The sequence below is a fragment of the Periplaneta americana genome, chromosome 12 (assembly GCF_040183065.1).
Source record: "Periplaneta americana isolate PAMFEO1 chromosome 12, P.americana_PAMFEO1_priV1, whole genome shotgun sequence".
Classification (NCBI taxonomy): Eukaryota; Metazoa; Arthropoda; class Insecta; order Blattodea; family Blattidae; genus Periplaneta; species Periplaneta americana.
Window position 1 is genome coordinate 132,882,484 of NC_091128.1, and position 17,466 is coordinate 132,899,949.

Below are 17,466 nucleotides of genomic sequence, written 5' to 3' on the forward strand. Positions count from 1 at the left end.
TTAAGCTTAGCTTCTGGAATTTGTAAGTATGAACTTTAGAGACCAGAACTTCTTCCATGCCATGCTGATTCGTCTCTTTATTTCTTTCTCTGAATTGCTGGAGAAGGACAGGTTCTGGCCCAAGTAGGTATAATCTTCCACATATTCTAGTGTCTGGCCATTTAAGTGGATCCGGTCTTCAGACGTGTTGGTCATTAGTTTCGTATTTTCTGGGTTCATGGATAAGCCTGCCTCTTTGCTGATCCTGTCCAATTCTTCAAGCATGTTTTAGATCTGCTGCTGATTTCGCTACCAATATTATATCGTCTGCGAACCGGAGGTGGGTCATTCTCAGTCCATCTATGGTGATCCCGTATTTACTTTCCCAATTCAGTTTCCTGAATTGGTTTTCAAGCAAGCATGTGAAGAGCTTCGGAGAGAGCGGGTCTCCCTGTTTCACTCCTCTGCCTAGTTCAAAGTTTTCGCCCTCTCTCTCCGTCATTATTCTTGCTTTACACCCCTCGTACAGCTTTGCTAGGAGCCTGATGTATATGCTTGGAATCCCCTGGTTTGCGAGAGCTTGCCAGATATATTTGTGTTCTACAGAATCAAAAGTCTTGCTGTAGTCTACAAACGCTATGAATACTTTAAGATTAAATTCCTGCACTTAAACATTTAACAACAACATGTTAAATGTTAAATTGTTTACCGTTAACATCCCAACATGTTGATTGAACATGTTAATGCTCATTTCATTTAACACTTTGTCCACACTGTTCAACATGTTAAACTTGACTTTCTTTGCGTAGTCCACCACAGACAGTCTATGAGATTTTAATATAGATTCTTATTTTCAAACCTTGGACAATGGACTCAGATGATGATATGAATTTTGTAATTGCCTCTATTGCTTGTTACAAGGCTTTGAAAAGGAAGAAACTGAGAATGTGGATGCGGCAATATCTTAGTAAAAGACACTATGCAGGATACATTCTAAACGAGCTTAAAGTTGAATACAGCATCGATTTGGATTCAAAAACTTGCTGAGAATGTCAGAACATCATTTTAATATAGTACTGCAAAAATACTTCCTGTTACATCAAAGAAATATACAATTTAAGAGCAGCCATTTCATCTCAATTAAAAAAATTACAGCGCGATTGAATATCATACGACCTACGACATGATAGATGTTAAAGGAGTGGGTAATATCGTATAATTATTCTTTCCGGAGTTTTACGAACGTTAACATACATCACCAAATACGACCATTACTGACGTCAACATAGCATTAACGTTTAGCGTATGACGAGAGTGCGAAAACTCTCTATTGTATTCTCGAGAACAATTAAATAATAATTCCAGTTCTCTAAAACAGTCGGCCTTCTTAGTTTTGCCCGTGTATTCTTTTGCAGATACATCCCACAAACAAGGCCTTTCCATCAGTGCATTAATTTAATTCTAATGTCTTTTCTTTCGTCCATTCCATTACTTCGAACAACTTACAGCCAACACCAAGGACCAATGATAGTTTAAAAATGATCAAGATACGCGCCACAAAATAGAAACTTACAGTTGTTGCTATGGAAACTGTACGAACTTTGCCGAACTGTACCGACGCTGCACGAGCAAATGAATTGACTTGACATGTTTTCCATTTCTGTTGGAAAACACGCCAACATGTTAAAAGTGTTAAATTCAATATACTTAGTTAACATGTTAAGTCAATTGAGGCTTGAAATATCCACATGCATGTTAAATTCAACATGTTATATTTAACATGTTGTTGTTAAATGTTTAATAGTGGAGACGCGCCTTAAGATATGCGAACTGAACCCCAATTCCTTCTCAGCCTCGGTAATTCATTTCTCTCCCTGCATTCCTATCTCTCTCCCTTTCTCTCCCCCACTATTCATAATTTTGAGCTTCTTGCGGGACAGTTTATTTGCACTTGCTGTCCTCCAGTGTTGTTAACTCAACATGAATACTGCAGCACGGAGTCACGGTCTAATACTGTGACGGAGTGGTGAAAAAAATATTATTAAGCAAGTAGTAGCATTTTGCGATAAAGGGAAACAAACAGGTCATCTCTTTCCTATAAATAAGACAACGATAAAAGCAGCTGCGATCACTGGTGAGGCTTATTTTGTTTCAATTGATTGCGTATTAAAATTACTTACTTAACTAATATTAATACAATATGTTATGTAATATAAATAGGCAGGTCACAGCGCCTAATAAAGAAAATCAGGAGACAGGGAGTCTGTGCAGGAGATTTGCACTTTAGTCCAGTGTTGTCAACTCAACATGAATACTGCAGCACGGAGTCACAGTCTAATACTGTGACGGAGTGGTGAAAAAAATATTATTAAGCAAGTAGTAGCATTTTGCGATGAAGGGAAACAAACAGGTCATCTCTTTCCTATAAATAAGACAACGATAAAAGCAGCTGCGATCACTGGTGAGGCTTATTTTATTTCAATTTATTACGTATTAAAATTACTTACTTAATACTAATACAATACGTTATGTAATTTATATAGGCAGGTCATAGCGCCTAATAAAGAAAATCAGGAGAGAGGGAGTCTCTGCAGGAGATGAAAAGCTAGAATCACCAGAGAAGAACAGACCAAGGGAACCTTTAATTCTTGTAGATCATATGAACCGATGTATATTTTAAGAAAAAGGATACAAGAATTTAATACCTTACAGAAAGAAGTTCCGACATTGAAGAAATTACTGAAATTACTTAAGGTTGCGAGAGAAGCAATAATTTCCAAGGTTGGAGAGAAACACTACGGAAAGTGATTCCAGACATGCGATTTAGGTTTAAAAAATGTAGAAATACAAGATGTATTTTGATTGAAAGAAATGATATCGTAGCATGGAGGACCAGTTATTTATGACAACGTTTGACGGAAGTTTGGCAACATCCCTATTCGGCAAGGTTCGTGGTCTGCTGTTTGACGTGGTGGGAGGAAAGCGGGTGGAATGGAGTGAGTACAGGCGTTAACTTTTTCAAGAACGACGACAGCGCTGAAGGGGTACAGATCCGATGGTACGACAATAATAATTTATTACTTCTCATGTTTATTTTTACCAAACTCTAATACTGATGTAGAAACAAACGATGACGAAAATAATTTTATGAGAACTTAGCTAATCTAATCTAAATTCTCATAAGAGTATTTGCTCTAAATGAAACTGATATTTGTATTTCTTTATTTTGCTAATAATTGTAACATATTATAATATAATATAAACTGATAAAACTTTAGCTCACCCCTGAAAGAGTGGAACTCGTGTTTGCTCAGAGGCGGATTCCTGAACTTAAATTAAGAAGTATATAATACAATTTATTTGACTTATGTCTACTACGCAATAAGAATATATAAATCTAAATTTACAATTATTCATTATCTACAAAATCCATACATAATTTATTACATTTAATAGTAGAACTATTAGAATTGACAAGATTAGGATATTTAAATATAAATTTGTTGTATATTTTTGGGCCTAAATTATTACTTTGATTAAATAGTGTTGCAGTGTTGCATGTTGGTACAAACAATCTTAAATAATTAATTCATACCTTTTGTTTCATAACTATGAGAATACAATTCAAAATTATTTCGATTTTATGTACGTATTTTATTAATACAGTATAATAAATTTGTCTTATTTTAACAAGAACATTAAAGACCAAAAAATTTTTTGAGATGGAAAATCAGTAGGTTTGTGAAGATATATTTTAATTATTTTCTTCTGTAATAAATAAAGTGGATTAAAATTAGTTTTAAATAATCTAGCTACTATATATTGCAAGAAATGCTCAACGGTACTTGTAGCTTCAACTCTGATCAACAGTAACAACAATCGAGGTTGCCAGGCAACGATATGAAACAAAAGATGTGAAATAAATAAATGAGGTGTATGAACAATTGAATTCTCTTTCATATTTAAATATAAAAATATAGGAGTGCCATTTGAAATTTCAAAGTGGGAGTGGCTGGGAGGTGGGGGTGAAAACTAAAATGCAATTAAGCCTGGTTTCAGACTTTCCCCTCAATATAAAAAATGAACGTGTTTTTTGTTTAAATTGAATTCAATTTAAATAATTAGTTATTTAGACGGGGAAGTTTTGAAATGAAATATGTTAGTAATCATATTATTTTGTTCTTAGGTTTGTTACACTAGGCCTGCGGCCTCATTTCGCACAATCCTTATCGCAAAATGAAATGTCATTTTAAAAATTCGTGTCATAAAGAGGAGGCCTATTTGGTATAAGATGCTGAAAACATAGGTTTCTACGAAAATCTTGAAAAACACTTTGGAACGTAGTAACAGTTTGTATTTATACATTAAATAACGAGAAAATGCAGAGGAAAAATACACAGAACATAATATTTATTTTGGTTTGATGACTTTTTCAATACGCGATCGAAAAATATTTGAATCTCTATAACAAAAGTAGGAAATATAGAGTATGTTTCCTGAGGTCGACGAAGACAGATATAAAATCCAATACTTAGAAAGCAAAGAAATTTAAATTGGGTTCAATAGTAAATATAACAACAAAAAGAATTAACTGAAAATTACACACACGAAAATGGTACAAAATAGAACAAACACAAGAAAAATGAAACAAGGGTGAAATGAAAGAGAGAATGTATCTACTAATCCATAAGGGATGATTTTGGTGACGATGATACCCAGTTGAGAATGTCGGTCGATAGAGTTATTACCGAGATTCCAAAGTGCAGTCATAAGGGATTAAAATAAGGAAGCACCTTGAAAATATGGAATGAGTGAAGCTAGGCTGTTTCCAGACCAACCCTTGAATTAAAACGGAAGCAGCTGTAGAAGAAGTTAGTTATCCCTTTTTCAATCGCTCGGGACAGCAGAAGCATTTCTCCTAATTAGAAGAACTTTCTGTGACATCGTTAGATCCTCCGCTAGTGACACACAACTTTTAGAAGTACTGGCTTTGCAGTTCGGATTGTGATAGTCTGAAAGCTTGAATCTTAATCCGCAATTACTTTTAATCCAACATTTTTCTCACAGTTAAATTAAACTTTGTTCTAATTAATCGTCATTCCTGATAGCGGATTTCAATCATTAGCGCCTTTGATAAAATGTCTCTTTCGCTGTTTTGTTTACTTTCTCCACTTCTATCGATTTAAACTCAAATACAATTTAGAGGAGATCACATCTCTAGACAAAAACTAGACTCTACTAAATTGTAGTGCTCTCTTATAATGTGGTCAAGACGATGTAGTTTCTGCAGAGATGTCGAAGGAAAAGTACAGGGTGTTTGACTGAAGCCGTTCATAAATATTGTTTTAGGTATCACGCACAACACGACTAGGGGTAGACACGTTTCGTCGTTGAAATTCTCTAACTCGCAGCGCTTGTATTTTAGTTTTAATAATGACTGAATAATAATAATAATAATAATAATAATAATAATAATAATAATAATAATATTTATTAATAGTTCACAAAATAGTACATAAACTTAATAATTATTATTAAGATATAATTATAATATAAATATACAATATATAATTTATTTCCAAGAAATAGTCTGCGCAGGCATCCTGGGTTGCCAAAAACACAAAATAACACTCATATAAGAATAATGATTAGGGTAAACTAGGGTCTGTTGGACAGTCGGGCATGTTGGACACTCTGTACTTTAACGTGTTACCTCGCCACTTGTGGGCACCACATTCTGTTAGAAGTCAATGACTTCTAGCAGAATGTGGTGCCCACAAGTGGCGAGGTAACACGTTAAAGTACAGAGTGTCCAACATGCCCGACTGTCCAACAGACTCTAGTTTACCCTACATTAAAATAGATGAGTCAAATTGAAATGTGAATAGGAGCTTAAATTTAAGAAACAATAAATTTGTACATATATTGTAACAATCACACACTAACGGATAAAAAGAGGGGGGGATTATGATATTCCGTGTAAATGATTTTTCAGAATTGCCATAGACCCTTTAATGCTAGAAGTAATAATTTTTGGAATGATGCCATGGATTCCAAATGTTATGATAGTGTTTATAGTTGATCGTGGGATGGTACCCCTCGCTCCGATCATTAAACCATGTACTTCCCAGGTGCCTTCCATCTGATATTTTTCTCGTAAATACGGAATAGTAGGCTCATAAATTTGTTGTTTCTCTTTGTTGACCCCAGATGGTTGGGTCTGGCTCATCTCAAATCTAACAGTTGGGTCCAATAATATAATAATGAAATTTCTATCATATAACTATTCAATTTATGTTGGCTTAACTTGCACTTACGTCTAGTTTTAGTGCAAGTTTCAACCAATCGCGTTTATTTTAAATCTTAAAACTTATTTACTTAATTTGAAATTCTTTTTTAACTCTTCAATAAACAAGTGTAATATAAATCGTCCATACTGCTATATTCATCCAATTATCTTTTACAACAGACATATTTATATTTATAAAACTATTTCGTATAATAAATTTAGCATTGTGGTTACTGATATAGACATTAAGTCAACAAACTGAATAGCTGAATCTGTACATTCTATATGTAGGGCAGTGTCTACTCTTGCAATTCAGCTTGTCAGCTAAATCGTTTTACGTAACATCTATACAGGTATCCGCTTACTTGTTTAAATACATTTGTGAAGTTAATTACATATCAACATCAACTCCAATTTCATCATTCAATCTTATGCACCCATTTTCATACATTGCTATTATATTTCTAATAAATTAATACTGACTGAAACAGTTACTCTACAATAATAAATAAATATAAACGGGTTAACTGATTAATAAATTGATTCATTCGATACGTTTGCGTAAAGAAACATTAACTTATAATACGCGGATCTCTCAAGGTATTTAATGGCTCTCAGCTAGAGTAATGGGTTCTATGAATATTTGGAATGCCTATGAGGGTTCGATCCATGGTTCTTCTTTTCGTACTCTTTTTAATATCGAAATCCGATAGCAGATGATTCTCTAAGGTTCTAGTTAATACTACTTTAAAATGGAAATATGTAATCGATTAATCCTCTTATAAACCAGAATGTTCCACAGCAGAAGCTATGAAAGCTTGAATCCTGCCTTTGTTAATCGTTTACGGTTCGAATCTCTGGAACTCGTGACAGGAAAAGTAAATTATAGCGACAGAAGAATTGAATATAAGATATTCCAGCAAGCAATATACGTCGACATGGTCCAGCTCCATGCGGGTTGTCATTGATCTCGTATGTCGTAGACCATTTGGTAAGTCACCATCTGAATCCAACGTTTTTCATGGTCTACCCAGATTGTGACGTTCTCATGGTAGCGTAGCTAGAAGTGACATACTCAAAGTATCTTTAAATAAATGAATAAATTATGTTAAAACGCTACGCTGTCTGTTCTTTACAGGTACCTTCGTATTATGTCCGTTACTTATTCCGAATGAAAAAAAAAAAATATATATATATATATATATAGTAATTTGAGATTATAGCGATGTACCGAAGTACATATAATATTATTTCCATACAGGAATTCTGCGTTATCATATGATGAAGGATCGGTGGAGCGAAGAAAAATTCTCTCTGGCACCGGGATTCGAACCCAGGTTTTCAGCTCTATGTGCTGACGCTCTATCCACTAAGCCATACCGGATTCCAATTCCGATGCCGGATTGAATTCTCTCCGTTTAAGTTCCACCTCTTAGTTTCCCTGTAGTGGCCAACTCTCATGCACTGTGTCACAGATGTGTGACAGTGGCACAATGTCCAACACACTAACGTGCAGAGATGCACTCATTATGAGTGACTAAGTGGCCGGGATCCGACGGAATGAGTGCCGTCTTAAATCACAAGTGATTATATACGCATATCATATTATAGCGATGTACCGATGTACGTATGATATTTCCATGCAGAAATTCTGCGTTATCTTATGAAGAACGTCAGCACGTGGAGATGAAAACCCGGGTTCAAATTCCGGTGCCGGAGAGAATTTTTCTCCGCTCCACCGATCCTTCGTCGTAATTTGGGAGATTGGAGATAACTTATGTATTAAGAAATAAAAGGAGAAGATCAAATCACTCTATAAAACACACTTCAATGAAAAGCCCGAATATAAGAAACGTTGGAAAGAAGAAAGAAAATAAATAATTAGCGTAACAGATTAATTGTACATGTTTAACATAAAATTATCACACGAAAGCTAAAATGTGTAACATTCATATAACGATGTCAGTGGGCGTTATACACACTCCTGATTCCTCCTGAATACCTCCACATGTCTGGACTGACATTTGGATTGCCTAAATAAAAATGAACGGCTTAAACCTTGTACAAGAAAAGAGACGAACACCCAGTCTTGTTGAATGGAGATATATTCTCACCGAAATCGTTAAGTGAATCACGAATTGCTAGCATGGAACGCGAAGGCGTTATCCATTAAACCGTAGAAGCGAATCCTTCGTAAATTCATTGTTATGAATGGAGGATGCTTTATTTCATATAACAATGTTGTTACGATGTATTTTTTTTATCCAATGGCGGGTACATGACTTTCCGTGTTCACCAAAGCATCTCCATCTATGAGTGACACGCCGAATCTATAATTCTTTTACTGCAATTAGTGCTGCCCTTATTGCACCATGAGGGGACTACAAAACTTAAAATTCTTTCAATAGTCTAACATCATAATACACTGCTCTCTCAAATTCACTGTGCATATTGAGAATTAAATCGATGGCTTTCCCAAAATACGCTATGAAATGCTTCATATAAAATAATTTTTACCTCGAAAAAGAAGCAAAAACGAGCAAAATTTTAATAAACCTTTTTGTTTGAATCATCTCAAAGAGTAACCCCCTGAAATTATTGATATTACTTACATTACACTCTGCATATTTATGTTAATTGCAATTATTGTATTCATAAAATTGTAGTTGTATCCACCAGTAAAATGGGAAGGGAAGAACTTATGGTCTTAATTCTACGAGGTTGAATAAACAAACAAATACTACTAGGCTAATACTACTAAATATATTAGTAAGTTAACTTTTTTATACTTTACTTATCGAGCAACTTGAGCCATCTCCCTTCGTTTATAAGATGAAATCGTCCTACGCTATGATATGTTTGCGACAATTCTCTCTTCATTTGTTTCTTCAGTACATAATATCAATGCCTTCTGTTACTTCATCCGACAGAAATAGACCTATACCTCGTTCCATAATATCTGACAGATGAAATCATTACCAACAGAGGAGCAGAGAAGTATAAATGTTATTCAACCAATGGTAAGGTCTCATTCCAAGCTTGGCTTGAAGTTGGGCGGTGTGAAGCGTTCTACATGCGCCCAACTTCAAGACAAGCATGAAATGAGACCTCTGCCATTGGTTGAATAACAATTTTACTTCTCTCCTCCTCTGTCGATAACATTTACATCTCCTGTCAGACATTATGGAACGAAGTATACACAGTCTAGTATATACAGTCACGAAGCTTGAGTTTATGAGGGTACTAGAAACAATTGATTGTTCAGGTACTATTTCGCATTGTCTGTAATGAAGCGATAGTAGCGATCCTAGTGGTTAGCAACTATCTATGGATGCATATTTACTATGTATTGAGCTTCATGACTGTATGTACTAGACTGTGGTAGTACTGCGGGTGTGCTGTTACCTTACCACAGAACAACCTGTTTCCTGTTACGCATAAAGTGTAACAATTTTCCTGCTTGTACACACAACAAAGTAATCATGTTAAAAATCTCTCACTCCTTTTTTCTGCCATAAATGAAGCTGAATATCTGAATTTGTTGTCGACATATCTACATTCGAGCTGCATTGGGCAACAATAACAAACATTTACAAAAGCAGAGGATACAAAAGATTGTAGTGTATTGGATATTATAGGTTTAATCGGTGCTAGCATGGAGTGCATATCGAGCAGTTACCTGTTTAGTTTGTTAAGGAGCAAATCATATAAATCAATGGCATTAGGTAATAATCTCCATTTCTAGTGTCATCCCGTATTATATTGTTGGTAGATTAAAAACAATTGCAATTGACAGGATAGTCCTTTTGGATATAGCAATTATATCCTGATATAAAAGTCAAATTAGATTATTGCATATGGACGGAATATAATCATGCAGTTGTTGTATTTGATATTTAACAGTAGTGCACACAAAACTTTCGTAAGCACAATATAATATAATGTTCTTCCGAACATGAACATAAACGAGGAACAACCGTTCTCTTTTGGCTTCAATATTGGCATATAACAAAAATTGTGAGTTGTGCTCACTGGTGTCCTGTCGCAATGACCAGGTTTGTAAATGAGCATCGCATTACAGTTCATGTTTGATTACGAAAATGGCCATCGCGGCGTGCTCAGTAGCTACAAAATATTAGGCGTGATGCTCTTCTTCCAACTGTTCTTCGATCTTAGAATATAAACGTCGATTTAGTATTCGGAAAACAATCTTCGCCGAGTGTGATATGAGGCTGATAGTTCTGAACTCGTTACATTTACTGGCATAATTTTTCTTCGGTATTGGAAGCAACACTGATAAATCTTGGAGCCATTCGCCTTTTTCATATATTTCGTGGCATTTGATAGAATTTCCTTCTTGTCTTCACCCAAGCATTTCGTTAATTCAATGGGGATTCCATGAATTCCAGTTGCTTTCCCATTCTTCATTTCCCTAAGCGCTAGTTCAAATTCTTTCCTTAAAATAAAAAAACCTTTTCCGTATTTTGTTACGGCTTCTTCGTCTTCTATAGCTACGTTTTCTGGACGATTCCTTGTCACATGCATTAACAATAATTGAAGATGTTTAGGTGAGGGGTTTGGACTTTTTTGCTGGTTGTCACAATCAAAAATTAAGACACAACGTTTCGAAAGGTGGTTCTCCTTTCGTCTTCAGGTGGAAAGAAGGAGAGAAAGGAAAAACCTACTGTTGGGATCGTTACGTACAGTTATTCTGTATGACTGATCGATTGATTCCTGGCTTCGGTGGATTGTGACAACCAGCAATGGAAAAAGTCCAAACTCCTCATCTAAACATTAATGATCCACCATTGCTTTCCAACCCCTCATTTAGATCAACAATAATTGAAGAGTCCACTGCAAGAATGATGGATGTCACTTTCTTGTCGAAAATGAACCAAGACTGTCAATGCATAGTCTAAGACATATAGAATGTGCATAGAGAGTTATATGTCATTAACACTGATAGTCATTGTCCAGTAACGATCGGAAAATCACAGTTAAGCTTTGAACGCTAAGCATTTCAAACTTTCAATTGCTTCTCCTGCAAAATGTATTACAAATGACATCCACCATTCTTGCAGTGGACTCTTCAATTAATAATCATATTATAAAGAATTTTCGGCTTTACTTTTCTCTGATACAAGTGCCGGTAAAGCGAATTATTCTTACACTCCTTAAAAACTTTTACCCGGTAATTTTTATATACCTGAACCTGTACTCTACCTGAAAAAAATAACTGTAAAATAGTCATGGTTACAAAGAACTAGATCAGCTTCAATTAATTATACCAGGCTTCACAGACACATAAGAAATAAACGCACATTACTACACACAATTGGTCTCATAATGCTTTCCTCTTTATACATAAATATAATAATGAAGTGTGGGACTTACCGAGGGAAAAAACTCGGCGACTATCATTATGGAGAGAATTACCAAGAGGATGAATCCTATTGTGAAGGACAGGATGTTCATCAGATCCCTGAAACGAACAAATAGAATTATCGTTCTCAAAGTCTTCTGAGTTATAAGCAAAGCATATTAAGCTTACTTGTACCGTTTTCAATATTACAAGATGCATATGCCATTACATTTTTCTAAAGTCGAACCTTCTTCCAACGAAAAGAGATGAAAATATACGCCCTATTGCAACGATAAATGTTATTGGAAACACTATCACTTACATTATGAGGAAGAGCCACTGATCTATCTACTGCTTGGCTGCTCACCTTGGCAAGACAACGAACTGCGCTGCGGAGGTGATGAGGAGAACCAAGGGGCATCCCATCACGGAGATGCTGGAGAAGGACTCCTTGTGCAAGTTGTACTCCCGCTCTGTCTGTGCGTCTTTGAACGACAGAGTGAAGAACGTGGTGTGGTTCATCAGGTCCCTGTAAACACACGGTGTTTGGTTAACAAATCAAATTACAGTATAATCGCAAATGTCAACAAATATAATTCATGCGCAAACCAACACAAACACCAAACTCCATGTTGAGAGTATGTATCTTGCTTGAATGAAGGCGGTTCTAGGGACGCGGGATTCTACGTGTTTGTTTTGTGAAGTACGCTGACGAAACATACAAAATGCAGAGCTTAGTTCTAATTAACTCTCTGAAATTGAAAAAGTGAAGCAAGCAACGGCACTATCTTCTTTCTATATTCGTTTATGAAATTCAGAATTAAATTGCACAGAAAATGACAATATTTCCCATCTATTTGTTATTATTTAGCCTGTATTCCCGTTAAAAGGTGAATAGTGTTGAAAAGTCCGTTAAAAATTTACAGTTCTTCTATAATTTTTTTAAATTAAAATTTAAGAAGTTCTTAACAATATTCCATACTTAGGCCTACTGTTCACTCATTTAAAGTTTGTGTGACAGCAACCTGTGCATATTTGTGTGTGGCTTTACTTTGTTTATAGTGTTTTTTCTCTCTCTTTATTTCTTGTGTAGTATATAGTGTATTTTTTTCTCTGTTTATTTCTATTATTGTATTTGTATTCCTGGTGTTGTGGAAGAGAAGGCCTGATGGCCTTTACACCAGAATAAATAAATAAATAAATAAATAAATAAATAAATAAATAAATAAATAAATAAATAAATAAATAAATAAATAAATAAATAAATAAATAAATAAATAAATAAATAAATAAATAAATAAATAAGTAAATCAGTAAATAAGTAAATAAATAAATAAATACATAAATAAATAATACAAATAGATGGAAAATAATGCTATTTCTTCGTGATTTACGTTTTCAAGATGTTAAAATTATTCAAATTAATTTCCGAATTTATATACTATTTTGAACATTAATCTTTTAAGGGGAAGATAATTTAGTAATTAAATAGATGAGAAAAATTATTGTTTTTCTTGTATAACACTTTTCAATTTATAACAATTTATTGGGATTCAATTCTAAAAATTTTATTGAATGATTAATAATAAATAGTCAAATGAAGATTCTTCTTAACATCATTTATTTGTTTGTATTGGCTTGTCGGTCCAATATGTTTAGTAAATTATAAAAAGAACGTTCAATTACATTATTTTGTTATTTTCCACAGAGAATGTACTAATCTTTGTAGGTAGTTTTCAATTTACTAAGTATCGCATTGGTAAGCTTCGAGAAATTTGAGTTTCAAAATATCGTATTCATAAAACGACTGGGACATGACCGAAATGCGACAGCAGACTGGTGAGGAAGACGTAAAAATTTACTCTCGTTTATGAACAGTTGTCGAGCGACTACACACTCCCTCGGAGCTCCTGTAAATTCCCCGGGGACGCACAAGGGAATTGAATAAAGTGTGTTATCGTGTACCGACTGTACAGGAAGGAAGGTGACGGAGAAGAATGGTTGCGTTGCCGTTGGCTACGTAGGTATATAAAGAAAAATTTTTGCATGATGCTTTTTATTCCCGAAATGGCTTGCGTGATAACTGGAGATTTGAGTGAGGGGGAATAAGAAGATGGAATACAATCTTACCTTCTTTCAGATTTTTATCCATTATTGAGGATCATTGAGCTTCGGGTAGAAGTCATTTTCTGCACGACAAGACGCTTTGTTAACTATGTGGAAGGAGTTGTAGGCGACGGTTCTTAAAAATTCTCCGTAATGTAATATTTTCCTACTGAAGCGTTTGTAGGAATAGTAACAGAAAGAAGGATTTTTCATTCTCGTTCGGTTAATATGCCCTTTTTTGTGATTATTATTTATCCCATTAGTCTAGCCGCAGTTCACCTCATTATCTCACTATCTCTTGGAAAGAAAATTCCTTTAGACTCTTCACAACAGTCGGAGATGGGTTGTTGGAAATAAAATGAACGGAAATGTAGATATACAGGATGGCAGGGATATACGTGCAGATATTTTAGAGGTAATCGGGTATGTATACTGAACCACACTATGTAAAGAATTTATCAATCTTACGAGTTATTTTTAGACATAAATAGTACATTATGCAACGAGCCTATAATGGTAGTAATTAAGACGGAAGTATGATTGTTTATGAAACGAGCGCAAGCGAGTTTCATAATTTTCATATGAACGTCTTAATTACCATTATAGGCAAGTTTCATACGACTTTTTATGCTCGACCATATTTCTAACTTGAAAGTATTCAAAATTATGGTTATATGCGAACTGACCTGAATTGTGAGATGTGCGCAGACGCGAAAGTATTGATTTTTTCCGAGGCCGAATTTCATTGATCTTGGCACAGAATAAGATTAACATTACTCTGGTATAACCTGAAAATTGATTTAGAATTGAAAAACGAGATGACAAATTGAATTTATTTGAATATTATTTACAATTAACTCTAATTATTATAGTAACAGAACATAACCTTCTGCGACAGTATTGGATTTCCAGCCTCCGTGACTTTTCGCTAATTCTCTTTCGATTGCATATCCGAGAATAATCGATACTTGCGGTTTTATAACGGTACAAAGCTGACTTGTCATTGGCTGAACACCTGTACTTTAATGAGTAGGTGTACTTTAATGACATGCATTAAAGGACTGCTACCAGGTGTATAATTACTACATTTCGGAATGGTCGAGCATAAAATATATTTTTACATTCGTTAATTGTTCCAGTCGATTAGTTTATCCTGGTGCCAACAAATGGATTTGTAAACACGAAGGACTCTCCAACAGCGAATGGCGCGATGGCATTAAAATGATTGGAAATGTTGCTGTAGTACGTGCTGTGCCGGGAAGATGTCAGGACAACCGTTATAGGCATTGCCACAACGAGGTTGAAATTCTTGCACACGTCCTAGGATCCTGTCCTCACGGCGAAGCTCTGCGAAACGCTAGACACCACCAAGTACGATCAATTATAGCCACTGCCCTTAAAGATGACGATTACAACACCTTTGAAGAAGTACATGGTCTCTCCTTAACTGGCAGTACACGGCGCATAGATATAATAGCTTTCAAGGAATCTACAAGATCTGGATACATAATTGATCCCACTGTGCGTTTCGAAACGGATGAGGAACAGCCAGCAGAAGTGAATAATGAAAAAAAGAATATCTACAATCCTACTATCCCCTATTACCTCAAAAAATACCAGCTAAAAGAGTTTGAAGTAATCGGACTTCTGGTTGGAGCAAGAGGCACCGCTACTCTCTTCATGAAAGATGTGTTTAAGAGGCTTGGAATACCTACATCTATTATTCCGATTGTAACCTTAGCTGCATTGAAAGGATCAATTGCTCTCCTGAAGAATCACCTATATTCGAAATCAAACTAAGTTCATTAGCATTCTTTACGTTTTTGTAACACTTACCTCTCTAAAAATACAATAGGTATATTTTCACTAATCTCAAAAAAAAAAAAAAATTGTTTGCAGCTATGTACTTGTAGGAGTTTCATTGTTAAAACAAAATCAATGGTTCAATGAACTTGTAAAAATTTCTTTGGTTAAGTCCTCTTTGTCCCTTGTGGCAGCTCACGAATGGTGAGAAGATTTATAAATTTATTTATTTTACTAAAGGTTTTGATTTATCTAGAGAAAATCAAAACTCGAGTGGGATTTAATTGACTGTTACACGATTAGAAGAAAGCATATAGAGATTAGAAATAACGAAGTACTCCAATACAATAAAATATTAATTGACTTACGAAAATATAACTGTCTTCAAATGTATTATTGTACCACCTCAACATTACAAATATTACGCTAGATGCATGCTAGATGGCAGTAGTGTGTTATGATTAGCTGTTTTACAGTTATCAGTTGTGCCAACTATGGAATCTTCATTGAACTCTGTGGACGGTTACTAGTCAAGAAGGCTTTGTTGATTCAATTTCATTTTTATTAAAACAGTTGCATTCCACTTCAATTATCTGGATCCCAGTAATCAAAGTCACTTGACAGATGATTTTCAATAAGTCTTAGTATTAAACAATCTCTGATACGTGACTAATCATAATATAATATAGCAGAAGCTATAATATAACCTAAATAATATAAACAAGTGTTAGAAAAGTTTTAATTAGGGATGATGAAATAAATAAGAAAAGTTTTAATTAACGATGTTGAAATAAAAAATAAACATTAATCATTTTAAAAGAAACATTTATTGAAAGTACAATTTTCAAATTTGAATGTTTTAGTGGTTGGTGGTTCAGTTGATGTTAGCCTATATTAGACGTGTGCGTAAAAGAAGTGGAACTCGTTGATGTATATGGTATATTCTCAACTTATTCAGAATTTCCGAATGGTGCTCTTCATTTATTTGTAAATAGGATTTCAGGGAAGATGCATAGCTATGACCAGTGATCTTTATTAATACTTGTTCTTGAATGCCAATGCGACTCATATTTGAAAGTGCTGTGCATCCACTGGAGTGGTTTGTAATTTTCTGTTTTTTTTTTTTTTTTTTTTTTTTTTTAGACGTCCAGACCAATGCAGTTTGAAATGTTGGTAAACAAAGAAACAAATGCTAGGGTAGTGATAAAAATAAACAAATGCTAGGGACGCGATAAAATTGTGCGATAAGCAGCCATGATTGGTTGAAAGACGTCCTTTCGTAAAGTTTTATTGGTCAAAAGTAGTATGACGTAGTAAAAGTGTAATAGTCATTAAAATTGATTTAGAAGCTAATTCAAATTAATACTTGGAACTAAGTATTGGTAGGCGCCATCATCCCCCCTTGCTACCAAAAGGTTTTTTTATAACTCACTACTACTAAGGGGAGTAATACAATTACCTCAATCAAAATCATATACCGATTTTTGTTAAGGATTTAGAATATTTATAGACGTATATATTATGACTATGGACTTCAGAAAATATAAGAATTTAAAGTAATTTTCTCTTTTTAAAAGTACAGTGTGATTCAAAAGTCCCGTTCCATTTTGTTGAAAGCACATATAAAAATTAATGAACTTCAAAATAATATGTTATTGGTGGCACTATGAGACATATATCTGTAAAGTTAAACTTGCATTCCTTGCATTTCAAAGCGAACTACTCAATGCTATACAGGGCTTTCATTTCAAAACTTTCCAGTCTAAATAACTAATTATTTAGATTGAATTCAATTTAAACAAAATGAATTCAATTTAAACAAAAAAGACACGACAATTTAGATATTGAGGGGAAGTCTGAAACCAGGCTTAATTGCATTTTAGATTTTACCCCCCATCTCCCAGCCACCCCATTTTGAAATTTCAAT

General features: G+C 34.5%; 1 protein-coding gene across 4 annotated transcripts in view; it reads right to left on the bottom strand.

Moving 5' to 3' along the window:
- LOC138710896 (adenylate cyclase type 3-like) overlaps window positions 1–17,466 on the bottom strand; it is a 780,256-nt gene that overhangs the window by 132,583 nt on the left and 630,207 nt on the right. For all 4 annotated transcript variants that reach the window (XM_069842085.1, XM_069842087.1, XM_069842086.1 and 1 more), the window contains exons 10-11: window positions 11,998–12,159; window positions 11,663–11,750 (exon numbers count right to left, since the gene is read on the bottom strand). In XM_069842085.1, the coding sequence (XP_069698186.1) occupies window positions 11,663–11,750; window positions 11,998–12,159 (250 nt within the window). The remainder of the gene's footprint in view (window positions 1–11,662; window positions 11,751–11,997; window positions 12,160–17,466) is intronic.